This window comes from Schistocerca serialis, chromosome 5 (genome assembly GCF_023864345.2).
Source record: "Schistocerca serialis cubense isolate TAMUIC-IGC-003099 chromosome 5, iqSchSeri2.2, whole genome shotgun sequence".
NCBI classification, from domain to species: Eukaryota; Metazoa; Arthropoda; class Insecta; order Orthoptera; family Acrididae; genus Schistocerca; species Schistocerca serialis.
Genome location: NC_064642.1, coordinates 246,576,961 through 246,591,991, shown reverse-complemented (window position 1 = coordinate 246,591,991; position 15,031 = coordinate 246,576,961). Strand labels below are relative to the sequence as shown.

The following is a 15,031-nucleotide window of genomic DNA, read 5'->3' as shown; positions in this document are numbered from 1 at the left end:
CTCGCTCATGTTCTGGCAAAAAGGATTGTGTTGCAGAAAGAATAAATGAGGAAAAGTTTCACCAGCAGAAACCCCTGCTCCTTTGCTACTTAAAAGAAATGTTCATTGCTTATTGTAAGCAATATGGAAATCAACTGAGCTTCTAAAACTGTTGTGAGCTCTGGTCAAAATGGTGTACTACAGTTGGTGCTTCTGGATCACATTCAGTATGTGCATGTGCAATTCATCAAAATGTCAAATTAATGTTGGCTTCAGTAACATCCATCCAAGATGACTACAAGGATTCGATGGAAAAAACTGTACACAGTATGGAGTCAAAAGATTGTATGCTGCAATGTTGTGAGGAATGTCCAGGAAAAGTGCAACTAGAGGTGTTTCTTGAAGATACTTCTAAAGATTATGACTCTGAAGAAACAGTGGATTACAAGGAACAGGTCTATACTGGCACACACATTGGGTACATGTCAGAGAACTGGTGAAGATTTCATGGAGGCACAAATTTTGAAAATTACCTGTTTAAAAAGCCATCACTTTGTGTCAAAGCACCAAAGTTTATATCTTGAGCAGCTAAAAAGAAATCTTGCAGAAAATGAATTAATTATATTGATGGATCTTGCTGAGAATTATTCATTTGTTGTTCAAAATGCTGTGCAAGGATGTAATGGGGAGAATAGTCAGACCCCATTACATTTGTTGTCTGTTTTGGTGGTAAAGAATGTCAGAATATTACCATTTGTATGATCAGCAAGTGTCTTCATCATGATACCATTGCTGTCCATGCCTTTCAAGTAAAGTTAATAGTGTATTTAAAGACAAAGATTGAAAAAAAGATCATTTATTACTTTGGTGATGGTTCAGCTGCTCTGTATAAGAACTACAAAAATTTCCTCAATTTATGTCTACACGAAAAGGATTTTGGCATCACTGCTGACCGAGCGAGATGATGCAGTGGTTAGCACACTGGACTTGCATTCGGGAGGATGACGGTTGAATCCCGCGTCCGGCCATCCTGATTTTGGTTTTCCGTGATTTGCCTAAATAGCTTCAGGCAAATGTCGGGATGGTTCCTTTAAAAAGGGCATTGCCAACTTCCTTCCTCTTCCTTCCCTAATCTGATGAGACCGATGACCTCGCTGTTTGGTCTCGTCCCCCAAAACAGCCCAGCCCACACATCACTGCCGAATGGAACAAGCCACGGTAAATCGCCTTGTGATGGCACTGGAGGAACAATGAAAAGACTAGCAGCCCATGCTAATCTGCAGAAGCCCTTAAATAACCAAATATTGACTCGATATGATTTGTTTAAATTCTGTGATGATAGTATTCCAAGCATAAAGTTTTCTTTATGTATCAAAAGAAGAAATTGAAAAAAAATTAGCCTGATCAAGAAACAACGTTTGCCATGGGTCATACAATATCTGGAACAAGAGAAAATCGTCAGATTCAGCCAATTAATTGTAATCAGCTCAGAGTAAGCAGAGTTTCACAGTGCTACATCATTCACAGTTAATGCCTTCGAAACAGATGAAGAAATTCCAGCAATCTCAATTTCATGTTTACAACCAGGATATTACGTTGCATATATACATGGCAGTTTTTGGTGGGTTGGAAATGTGTGTGACATTTCACATGAACAAGATGTCCTAATCAGCTTTATGCACCCACATGGTTCTGCTCATTCCTTCCACTGGCCAACTGCTAAAGACACCTGCTGGAATCTTAAGCAACGTATTTTCATGAAACTTCCTGGCAGATTAAAACTCGGGACCTTTGCCTTTCGTGGGCAAGTGCTCTACCAACTGAGCTACCCAAGCAAGACTCACGCCCCGTCCTCACAGCTTTACTTTTGCCAGTACCTTGTCTCCCACCTTCCAAACTTTGCCCGCGAAAGGCAAAGGTCCCGAGTTCGAGTCTCGGTCCGGCACACAGTTTTAATCTGCCAGGAAGTTTCATATCAGTGCGCACTCCGCTGCAGGGTGAAATTCTCATTCTGGATATTTTCATGATTTTAGAAGCACCATAAACATCATCATCAGGAAGACAATACAGTTATCCTCAATCTGTCCTTGACAAAATTGAAGAACTGTTTAACCAAAAGTGGAACTGACTCTCCAATATTTTTGTTTTGCAAATTTTCTGTGTTGTGTATTATACTTATTTTTATGGTATGTTTTAAATTAATGTTTGAAACTGATTTATATACTGGAATGAAAAAAAATTAATCTTGGGACTTGATGAGCAAAATATTTCTCTTTCCAATCTTCTGGAAGTGCTTAAATAACAACTTTTGAAACATATTCTTACTCATCAGAATGCAAGATCCAGAAATTACACAATATAGTTTTGAAAGCATAAATTATGCTCTTTCCAGTCATGGCAAGAAAAAAAGGATTGCACAAGACACAGTTGAGATATTCTCCAGATCCCTCCCCCACCCCCATCCCAAAAAAATTAAAATTTGCACATAGAAAATTTTGGTCAACTTTGTAGATGCATATCTTTTCATCTAGGCACCCAATGTTAATTAAATTTGTTTTATATATAGACATCACAGGTAGGAATAACTCTCTGAAGTTTTGGTGTGATTGGTTAATGTGAAAAGTATCAGTGGTCAGCCAAACCTTGGCTCTCAGAATAGTGCAACAAACTTTTTAGCCACTTTAGAGGCTTCTATCTATATTTAGATGTGTGTAGGCTCCTAATTTTTTTCCATAGTGTGATCCAGAATAGACAGGTGTCTATGTATATTAAGGTAAATGACCAAATGTTTTCTAGAACTTCTGAAATAGCCTATCAAACTTAGCACATTTGCACCTTCGTTTGTGATGCGAAGATGTGTGTCATGTCTTTAAAAGCCCCTAAAAATTCAACCATTGTAGATACTGGACAGAAATTTGGTATACAACCATCAAAGACCATATAGAGCCTTCACACCAAATTACATTAGATTTGGAGATGGTCGAGTGGAGTCCCCTTGACGGGGACCTTTTACCTATGATTTTACGCTTGTATGATCAATGTACAGATACGGTTTTGGCTTTGAACATGGCCTTCGTGCCATGGATGACAACTGTGCCAGATGATGCTCAATATGGTGCTGTGTAATGTTTGTTTATTGTGTAGCCTTAGGTTTGTTACCAAAGGTTACATAAATAATGTAGTTCGAAAAAGTTGTAACAGTTTTATGTCTTTCACCATATTTTATTTCTTCAGACAGTATGGGGATAACATAGAATTTAAAGAAAATCATATTTTAGATTTTGGCATTTACTCGCTGTATGGAAGGTAGTAACTCTTGATACTGTACCCTGCAATAAAAAATACAGGGTTGTACACAGGAATGTGCACTATGTCATAACCCCCTGGCTTTGTATGTTACTTTTGGATGCTACATTATTTTGTGAAACAAAATTGTTAACATTTTCTGTAATGTAAAATTGATATGTTTTTATTTTTGAAAAAATGTTACCAATAAATGACAATGGGTGTCGGTCCATGTGCATATGTTTGAGGGCGACAACTACTAAGATGTCCTGTTGGCTACTGAAAGTAATATTTGTCAGTTTGGTTGTGTCAATCAGAAGCAACAGTAGACACATGCTAATATCAGTGGGAAGATGTGTGCCCACAGTCTGACTTTCAGCGGATAACTTATGCACACCTTTTGGCACCATATTGTGTGGCTAGTTATGGTTAACAAAGAAGTATATTTGTGACCATATAAGAACTTTTAATATGGACATGCATATTGTATGTAAACATTATTGTACAACATGTACTTAGTAATTTTTAGATGTATGGTTTGAGAATGGGCGTGTCAGCCCGAAACCGATAACCACTACAGCAAAACTGTGTATTTATGCAAATGAGAGGGACTAAATAAAGAAACTGTCAAATTTCCTCAGTAACTGAACAGTTGTGGACCTCCCATCCCATGGCAGCATGACTCACATCTGCAACCTTTTCTTTCTGTTTAATACGTTCAAAGTAAACATTAAAAATGACAAAGCATTTATATGTTTATACAAAGCAAAACCATAAGATAGGAGCTTGAGGTGTCAACAACAAAAATCTCGTTAGGTAAGATGTCTGAGCATGGGACGTATGAGGACAACACGTTTCACAGGAACATCTCATCTTGAGCACATCCAATCTCTCTTAGTATGTGATACCATTTTATTTAACTCATACAGAATAGAAACCTTCTATTATCTAGCAAGTGCCTGCAGATAATGGAATGTCTATCAAGTGATTTTTATGTTTAGGGCCTAATGTGATTATTAGAAATGAAAAATTAATCATGCTATACCATTTATTGGACGGTATATAAATTTCAGGAGCAACATACTGTAAAGGATTTTGGCAGACATCACTACAAACCTCATGTACATAGAGAGTTATTCCACTATTACTTCATTCAAATCTTCAGAACGCCAGTACACTCAGGTGACAAGTCACCTGGGATAGCAATATTCACACATACAGAAGGCAGTAGTATTGTATACACAAGGTATAAAAGGGCAGTGCAGTGGCGGACCGGCCATTTGTACCCGGGTGATTCATGTGAGAAGATTTCTGAGATGATTATGTGTGCACAGTGAGAATTAGCAGACTCTGAATACGGATTGGTAGTTGCAGAGAGATGTATGGGAATGCTTTTGCTAACAACATTTCATCACCTGCAGTGCTGCTCCTGAGCTGTTGACCATATCGGTTGGACCCTAGATGACTGGAGAATTGTGGCTTGGTCAAATGAGTTCCGACTTAAAGTGATAAGTGCTCATGGTAGTATTAGTGTGTGGTGCAGACCCCACGAAGCCATGGGCCCAAGTTGTTAGCAAGGCACTGAGACATGTGGTGTTGGCTCCATAGTGGTGTGAGCAGTGTTGACATGGAATGAACTGAGTCCTATGGTACAACTGAACTGATCGTTGACTCGAAATGGTTATTTTCGGCTACTTGGAGATCATTTGCAATCATTCATGGACTTCATGTTCCCAAATAATGATGGCATTTTTATAGATGACAGTGCACCATGTCACTGAGCCACAATTGTTAGCAACTGGTTTGAAGAACATTCTGGACAATTTGAGTGAATGATTTTGCCATGCAGATCAGCCAACACGAATCCCATCAAACATTTACGGGACATAATCAGGAAGTCAGTTCCTACACAGAATCCTACACCTGCAACACTTTTGCAAATATGGGCAGATATATTGGCAGCAGGGCTCTGTATTCCTGCAAGACACTTCCAGAACCTTTTGCGTTCAAGTCACGTCGACTTGATGCACTACACTGGGCAAAAGTTGGTTAAACACCATATTAGGTGGTATCAGTGTACACTACTGAATAAATATCAGTCAACAGTCTTCCATATTTCCGTTAAGTGTCATTAACTTCAGTGTGCTGTGTTACTCAACCCACAAAAAATGTTAATAGTTTTAAGAGCATTATTGGTTCATAATTTTCTCATAAATACAAATAAGCTGTCTTTGAATTTCTCTTTTCATGGCACTGCTGTTCTGGAGCCAAAAAAATACTAGAATACACAGTTTTAATCTGTCAGGAAGTTTCATATCAGCACACACTCCGCTGCAGAGTGAAAATTTCATTCTGGAAACATCCTCCAGGCTGTGGCTAAGCCATAACTCCACAATATCCTTTCTTCCAGAAGTGTAGTTCTGCAAAGTTCCTGGAAGAACTTCTGTGAGGTTTGGAAGGTAGGAGGTGAGGTACTGGCAAAATTGGAGCTGTGAGGATGGGTTGTGTTTGGGTAGCTCAGTTTGTAGAGCACTTGACCATGAAAGGCAAAGGTCCCGAGATCGAGTCTCGGTCCGGCACACAGTTTTAATCCTTCAGGAAGTTTTACCATAATTTCATTTAAAATAAAAACCTGTACAGCCCCCATTTCAGATGTTCTTAAGGTACGAAAACACACTATTTTAAGAGTTCCTTGTGAGTATTTAGAAAGGGAAAATACACTGACAACACAAGTGTTGTACCAGCCTTCCTAGCAAAAAAAAAAAAAAAAAAAAAAAATAATTGTAATAATAATAATAATAATAATAATAATAAAATTTTGTTGCTTTTATCACTCCATAAATAAAATTTTTTAAAAAGAAAAGTAGATCCCACCACCTTAAAACAAAGTAAGCTACAGAAATACACGTAAATAATAAATAATTAAACCACAGAAATTGGAATTATGGACACAGTCTGTAGATCATTCTCATCTTCTGCAGACCAGTCCAACACTTCTAAGCCATTGTCAGTGGGTTATTGAGCTCCACATACTGTGCACTTTTGGCAAAGGTGGTCAAAGTAACATGATGCCCACGGCAGATGTATCTGTATTTGCAATGCACAGTATTCTAAACATTCTTGTGATGTTAAACTGCTGTCACAGAATGTGTCTTTCTCTGTTGGATGCAGTGGAGGTAAATCGTTTATATGACATTCAAATTAAATAATGGAGAAGGCCTTACAACAGCATGTGAAATTTCTCTCACCAGTTTTTGGAAGGAACTCATAAGTGCATGTTTCTGAGGATGATTCACCTCTTGTTCTTCTTGGTTCTGATATAAATTTGAGACATTGGTTTTGGAACTTATGTATGTAGCTACACTAAGTATTTCACGTACCGTTGTCCCGTTCTTCTTTCGTATCGAGTGCAGTCCTGCTATTCCTCAACAAAACCTGTGGAGTCTCACATGCTCTGATAGCAAAAGAACGGATAATCGTTGACACATTTAGCTATAGCAACTATGTTTTGTCTGTGGTTCAGGTGTGGGGACCATATCCTGCTACTGATTGATTGTACTAGTGCTAGTGCTTGATTGTACATACTGAATTTGTGAGTTACATTAGTCATATTCACTGGATGCCATGGAAAGTAGCCTCAGGGATGTGGAAAGAACTCAAAAATCTACATTTAATTTAAGTACAATACAGTGAAATTACTGTATTAGATTACTGATTTTAACTGTAAATTGACATAAATACTACTTTTAATTTTCCTTGAAAATACTGTTCAGTGAAGTAAAAGGAGTTTCCCTACAGAAAGTTCTTTAATACAGTCATAAATTCCACTAAAGTACATAATTTATTCGCATAACATTTGCTCTGGTAGGTAGCTGAATGCATGCATGCCCATTTACATGGCTCCTTTCTGTATTAAAGTTATTCACGTGAAGTCTTTACAGAGACTGTTTTTGGTCGTAGTGTTATATTTGTGCTTTTCACTATTTTTTGTGAAAAGAGATATTTTGGTACTACTAACTGTGGACAAATCCATGGAGAAGAAATAAAAACTTTGAGGTTAGCCGATGACATTGTAATCCTGCCAGAGACAGGAAAGGACTTGGAAGAGCAGTTGAATGGAATGGACAGTCGGGTGATGCTGAGGGAATTAGATTAGGAAATGAGACACTTAAAGTAGTAGAGGAGTTTTGCTATTTGGGGAGCAAAATAACTGATAATGGTCGAAGTAGAGAGGATATAAAATGTAGACTGGCAATGTCAAGGAAAGCGTTTCTGCAGAAGAGAAATTTGTTAACATCGAGTATAGATTTAAGTGTCAGGAAGTCGTTTCTGAAAGTATTTGTATGGAGTGTAGCCATGTATGGAAGTGAAACATGGACGATAAATAGTTTAGACAAGAAGAGAATAGAAGCTTTCGAAATGTGGTGCTACAGAAGAATGCTGAAGATTAGATGGGCAGATCACATAACTAATGAGGAGGTACTGAATAGAATTGGGGAGAAGAGGAGTTTGTGGCACAACTCGACCAGAAGAAGGGATCGGTTGGTAGGACATGTTCTGAGGCATCAAGGGATCACCAATTTAGTACTGGAGGGCAGCGTGGAGGGTAAAAATAGTAGAGGGAGACCAAGAGATGAATACGCTAAGCAGATTCAGAAGGATGTAGGCTGCAGTAGGTACTGGGAGATGAAGAAGCTTGCACAGGATAGAGTAGCATGGAGAGCTGCATCAAACCAGTCTCAGGACTGAAGACCACAACAACAACAACACCAACAACAGTGGACATTAATCAATATGTATATTGTGAAGCAGTTGTCAAGATACCCAGTTTTTTGAGGGCTCTACAGAATTATCATACAAGTCTAATAACACACTTACGTATTCTAGAAATACTACCTCTGCTACTTGAACTTCTCCAGAAAATGCTTTCCATACTCATCCGTGAATGGAAATGTGTAGAAAGAACTGTTGTTGTTGTGGTCATGGTCTTCAGTCTCATTTGATACAGCTCTCCATGCTGCTCTATCCTGTGTAAGCCTCTTCATCTCCAGACAACTACTCCAACCTACATCCTTCTGAATCTGCTAACTGTATTCATCTTGCGGTCACCCTCTATGATTTTTATCCCCATACTTCCCTCCAGCACTAAATTGGTGATTGCTTGATGTCTCAGAATGAGTCCTACCAACCGATCCCCTCTTCTAGTTAGGCTGTGCTACAAATTTCTTTCCTCCCCAATTGTATTCAATACTCCTCATTAGTTATGTGATCTACCCGTCTAATCTTCAGCGTTCTTCTGTTGCACCACATTTCATAACCTTTTATTCTCTTCTTGTCTAAACTGTTTATCGTCCATGTTTCACTTCCATACACGACCACACTCCACAAAATACCTTCAGAAACGACTTCCTAACACTTAAATCTGTATCTGATGTTAACAAATTTCTCTTCTTCAGAAATGCTTTTTTTTCCATTGCCAGTCTCCATTTTATATCCTTTCTACTTTGGCCTTCATCAGCCATTTTGCTGCCCAAATAGCAAAACTCATCTGCTACTTTTTTGTTTCTCGTTTCCTAATCTAATTCCCTCAGCATCACCTGATTTAATTCGGCTACATTCCATTATCCATGTTTTGCTTTTGTAGATGTTCATCTTATAACCTCCTTTTAAGGCAGTGTCCATTTCGTTCAACTGCTCTTCCAAATACTTTGCTGTCCTAACAGAATTACAATGTTATTAGCAAACCTCAGAATTTTTATTTCTTCTTCCTGAACTTTAATTTGCACTCCCAATCAAATTTTTCTTTTGTTTTCTTTACTGCTTACTCAGTGTACAGATTTAATTTCGGGGATAGGCTACAATCCTGTCTCACTCCATTCTTAACCATTGCTTCCCTTTCATGCCCATCGACTCTTAAAAATACTGTCTGGGTTCTGTAGAAATTGTAAATAGCCTTTTGCCCTTGTATTTTACCCCTGTTACCATCAGAATTTCAAAGAGAGTATTGTAGTCAACGTTGTCAGTAACTTTCTGTAAGTCTACTTTCTCTAAGTCTGCAAATGCTGTAAACATTGGTTTGTCATTTAAACCTATCTTCTAATATAAGACATGAGGTTGGTATTGCCTCAAATGTGTTCCTTCATTTCTCTGGTATCCAAACTGATCTTCCATGAGGTCAGCTTCTACTAGTTTTACCATTCTTCTGTAAAGAAGTCATGTTAACATTTTGCAACCGTGACTAATTAAACTGGTAGTTTGGTAATTTTGACACCTGTCAGCACCTGCTTTCTTTGGAATTGAAATATTACATTCTTCTTGAAGTCTGAGGGTATTTCGCTTGTCTTGTGCATCTTGCAGACCAATCAGGAGAGTTTTGTCATGGTTGGCTCTCCCAAAGCCATCAGTAGTTCTGATGGAATGCTGTCTAATCCCGAGGCCCCGTTTTGATTTAGGTCTTTCAATGCTCTGTCAAATTCTTCTTCTGTTATCATATCTCCCATCTCATCTTCATCTGTGTCATCTTCCATTTCTACAACATTTCATTCAAATTCATCTCCCTAATACAAGCCTTCTATAAGCTCTTTCCACCTTCAGCTTTCCCTTCTTTGCTTAGAACTGGTTTTCCATCAGAGCTCTTGATATTCATACAGCTGTTCTCATTTCTCCAAAGTTCTCTTTTTAATTTTCCTGTAGGCAGTATCTATCTTTCCTCTACGATTTTTACCCTCCACGCTGCCCTCCAATACTAAATTGGTGATCCCTCGATGTCTCAGAACATGTCCTACCAACCGATACCTTCTTCTAGCCAAGTTGTGCCACAAACTCCTCTTCTCCCCAATTCTATTCAATACCTCCTCATTAGTTATGTGATCTATCCATCTAATCTTCAGCATTCTTCTGTAGCACCACATTTCGAAAGCTTCTATTCTCTTCTTGTCTAAACTATTTATCGTCCACGTTTCACTTCCATACATGGCTACACTCCATACAAATACTTTCAGAAAGGACTTCCTGACACTTAAATCTATACTCAATGTTAACAAATTTTTCTTCTTCAGAAACGCTTTCCTTGCCATTGCCAGTCTACATTTTATATCCTCTCTATTTTGACCATCATCAGTTATTTTGCTCCCCAAATAGCAAAATTCCTTTACTACTTTAAGTGTCTCATTTCCTAATCTAATTCCCTCAGTATCACCCGACTTAATTTGACTACATTCCATTATCCTCGTTTTGCTTTTGTTGATGTTCATCTTATATCCTCCTTTCAAGACTCTGTCCATTCCGTTCAACTGCTCTTCCAAGTCCTTTGCTGTCTCTGACAGAATTAAATGTCATCGGTGAACCTCAAAGTTTTGATTTCTTCTCCATGGATTTTAATATCTACTCCGAATTTTTCTTTTGTTTCCTTCACTGCCTGCTCAATATAGAGATTGAATAACATCGGGGAGAGGCTACAACCCTGTCTCACTCCCTTCCCAACCACTGATTCCCTTTTCGTGTCCGTCGACTTATAACTGCCATCTGCTTTCTGTACAAATTGTAAATAGCCTTTCGCTCCCTGTATTTTACCCCTGCCACCTTCAGAATTTGAAAGAGAGTATTCCAATCAACATTGTCAAAAGTATTCTCCATGTCTACAAATGCTAGAAATGTAGGTTTGCCTTTCCTTAATGTTTCTTCCAAGATAAGTCGTAGGGTCAGTATTGCCTCACGTGTTCCAGCATTTCTATGGAATCCAAACTGATCTTCCCCGAGGTCGGCTTCTATCAGGTTTTCCATTCGTATGTAAAGAATTCGCGTTAGTATTTTGCAGCCGTGGCTTATTAAACTGATAGTTCGGTAATTTTCACATTTGTCAACACCTGCTTTCTTTGGGATTGGAATTATTATATTCTTCTTGAAGGCTGAGGGTATTTCACCTGTCCCATACATCTTGCTCACCAGATGGTAGAGTTTTGTCAGGACTGGCTCTCCCAAAGCTGTCAGTAGTTCTAATGGAATGTTGTCTACTCCGGGGGCCTTGTTTCGACTCAGGTCTTTCAGTGCTCTGTCAAACTCTTCACGCAGTATCATATCTCCCATTTCATCTTCATCTACATCCTCTTCCATTTCCATAATATTGTCCTCAAGTACATCACACTTATATAGATCCTCTATATACTCCTTCCACCTTTCTGCTTTCCATTCTTTGCTTAGAACTGGGTTTCCATCATAGCTCTTAATATTCATGCAAGTGGTTCTCCTTTCTCCAAAGGTCTCTTTAATTTTCCTGTAGGCAGTATCTATCTTACACCTAGTGAGATAAGCCTCTACATCCTTACATTTGTCCTCTAGCCATCCCTGCTTAGCCATTTTGCACTTCCTGTCGATATCATTTTTGAGACGTTTGTATTCCTTTTTGCCTGCTTCATTAACTGCATTTTTATTTTTTTCTCTTTTCATCAATTAAATTCAATATTTCTTCTGTTACCCAAGAGTTTCTACTAGCCCTCATGTTTTAACATATTTGATCCTCTACTGCCTTCACTATTTCATCCCTCAAAGCTACCCATTCTTCTTCTACTGTATTTCTTTCCCCCATTCCTGTCAATTGTTCCCTTATGCTCTCCCTGAAACTCTGTGCAACCTCTGGTTCTTTCAGTTTATCCATTTCCCATCTCCTTAAATTCTCACCTTTTTGCAGTTTCTTCATTTTTAATCTACGGTTCATAACCAATAGATTGTGGTCAGAGTCCACATCTGCCCCTGGAAATGTCTTGCAATTTAAAACCTGGTTCCTAAATCTCTGTCTTACCATGATATAAACTATCTGATACCTTTTAGTATCTCCAGGGTTCTTCCTTCCATGTATACAACCTTCTGTCATGATTCTTGAACCAAGTGTTAGCTATGATTAAGTTATGCTCTCTTAGTTATGCACAGTATTTTGATTCCATTATAACATAGGGTCTACATGCATGTTATCTTACTTGCTGGTACATTGGTTAATTTCTTAGGAAAACAGTTCTCAAAGTAGCCTATGACTATGATACAGAACAGATTTTATTTTTTATTCACACCAGGAGTGTTGTGCACAATGTTCCACTCTATTTGACAAATTATTCTTTAAAATCTCAATTCTCTTTTTATTTATTACCCTTGTAGTGTAAATGAATTGTTCTCGTAAATAAACTGAAAGTGTGTTGAGCCTATTTGTGCTTCCCACATAGTGGTTACCATTCTGTGCTTTCGTTGCGTGAGCTATTGTAGAGCTTTCTTTCCGAGTAACTTACCACATTGTTTAAAGTACTGGTAACTGTCACTTTAGCTGTGTATAAAAAAATTATGATTTCAAGCAGCACTTAAACTTTTCTGGAATGGTTTATGTTTGACAGACTTTGTAATGGCTTCAGGAGAAAGAAGCCACACATAAGTAGCTTTATTGTGAACCGCATCTGCTTTTAAATCTATACTAGTGCAACTGAGTTAAAGTATCCAAAAACTCCATAGTGTTCAAGAAATGCTGAAAATGTTGTAGATAACAAAAATATCTCTTTCATTTGCCATTTTTCTGCAAGTAACAGTTACAAGGACTTGTATAAACACTTTTACTGTTTGCTCTGTTTTTGTGACTTGTTTTTCCTATGACACTGAAATGATTTGTTAAACTTTGCAGCCTGTGGCCACAAATAAATGTCTACATCCTCTTGTTTAAAGACTCATTTGTTACAGAAGACATACATAGATAAATCCGTCTGTGTTCTCAGCGCCTTGTCTCCGAGGTGAATTTAATGAGCGGCCTACATCATCCAAACATTGTCGAGTACCATGATCGCATAATTGATAAAACTTCAGCTACTTTATATATAATAATGGAATGGTGCCCAGGAGGTGACCTCTCTGTACTTATAACAAAATGTATAAAGTGAGTTATCCAATTTGCTTTAATATGAAACTGTGGAGAGATTACCATTTAAATTTTGTTTCTTTTGCAACACTGTTTGACAGATTAATATGCAATATTCTTTTTATGTCCCTTAATTTAAGTCGCCTTGATTCCCAAGTTATGTTGCAGCACTAGATTTATAGAAGCTAATTATTTTATATTTGATTTCAGGAGGAATTTATCACTAGACGAAGGATTTATATGGCGTGTTCTCTATCAGATAGCACGCGCACTTCAAGCGTGCCACTCCCAGCTTCCATCTGGAACATTGTTGCATAGAGATGTGAAACCAGCAAATGTCTTCTTAGATTCAGATAACAATGCAAAACTTGGTGATTTTGGGTTGGCACGTATTCTAAATAGTGACAGTAGCTGTAGTCAGACGTTTGTTGGCACACCTTACTACATGAGTCCTGTGAGTATACTGTATTTGCTTAAACTTCATAAACTGAGTTTTATAAACACAGAATTTTTCATGAAGTAGATGTTTTAATGCCTTTATTACCAAATCTTAGTCATTCACCAGTCATGGAAAGACAAATTATGTCAATTTTACACTTCAAGAATACATACAATTAGGAATAAAGTAGATTAAGTAAATTAGAAATAAAGTAGAAATATATTAAAATATTAATAAAACTTGTAAGATGAGTGTTTTGCTAAATAATTATGAGACATAGGCATTCAGTAGTTTACTTAGTCAAAAGTGATAGCATCTTAAATTAATAATAATAAAATTAGTCATAATATAACAACTGGTTTGACTATAGTGGGGAACTGAATGGGGAACTCAACGAGGCTCTCCTATGGAACTGTAGGCTTTGCAAAAAAGACAACAGAATCACAGAGCAGGAGACAAAGATTTGTACCCTTCAGGCTGAATTAGATAATGTGAAATTTGAACTAGATAGGTTAAAGGGAGTAATAGATCTGTGAGATTGAGTAAAGGTAACAAACAGTGGGCAAAAGGAGAACAGCTCTTTAACATCACCTATATTTGAGCAAACGATAACAAATAAATTTGACTTGTTAACTGATGTAGGAGGGGAAGAGTGTAACCCAGCAGTAGGTCACAGTAGTGTACAGAAGACTTCTAGCAAACAAACTCATTGTAGGTCACTACCAAAAGAGAGTAGGAAGAGAAGAGCCTTGCTGCAAGGTAGCACTCATGGGAGGGGTATAGGCCAGATGATATGGGACAAATTAGTGGGGACCGATGGCCCTTGTAGTCTGGTCCCTTCCATCCCACAAACCATGCAACCAACAAACTAGTGAGAGTATATCAAGTCACAACTACTGTGAAGCCAAGTGCTAGCCTTAGCCAGGTGACAGAGGATGTAGAGAATTTGCGCCAAGATTTTGGCAAAGAGGATCAGGTTATTACAGCTGGTGGAGCAGGGAATAGTGTGGCAAAGGACAGTAGAAATGGGACTACCAGCTATAAAAGCAAATGTGAGTTTTGTGGAGGTCCTGCAGTGCTGTGACCATCCTTGGGTAAACGCGGCTGTGAACCGTGTGAACACTGAGTTGAGCAGGCTGTTGCTGAGTGAAATGAAATCTCGTATGACTGCTGTGCCACTTGCTACAATTGGGAGATGAGAATATACTAGATATTGCCTACAACTGAATAAAAGAGGGACAGATAGGTTGGCTGAGCTTCTTGCAGATAATATATGGGGGGGGGGGGGGGGAGCTACCATCACACATATCAAGGTCCTTGAGCTTACTGGTGTCTGAGAGGCATATTTTTAGGTTAGAATCAGGATTTAGGAACCCTGTTTTCAAAGAAGTGAAAATAACAGAAGAGCCCCACAAAATGGTTCATAACACATAGAAAAT

At 38.2% G+C, this 15,031-nt stretch overlaps 2 protein-coding genes across 3 annotated transcripts in view; one reads left to right on the top strand and one right to left on the bottom strand.

The window, feature by feature from the left end:
- LOC126480780 (mitochondrial DNA helicase) overlaps positions 1-15,031 on the bottom strand; it is a 177,642-nt gene that overhangs the window by 102,021 nt on the left and 60,590 nt on the right. The window lies entirely within an intron of this gene.
- LOC126480781 (serine/threonine-protein kinase Nek2-like) overlaps positions 1-15,031 on the top strand; it is a 65,730-nt gene that overhangs the window by 9,261 nt on the left and 41,438 nt on the right. Inside the window, exons 2-3 of one of the 2 annotated variants that reach the window (XM_050104088.1) lie at positions 13,014-13,171; positions 13,364-13,607. In XM_050104088.1, coding sequence (XP_049960045.1) covers positions 13,014-13,171; positions 13,364-13,607 — 402 coding nt within the window. Of the gene's footprint in view, positions 1-12,513; positions 13,172-13,363; positions 13,608-15,031 lie in introns of those variants that run through there. The other variant, XM_050104089.1, reaches the window with a different exon arrangement.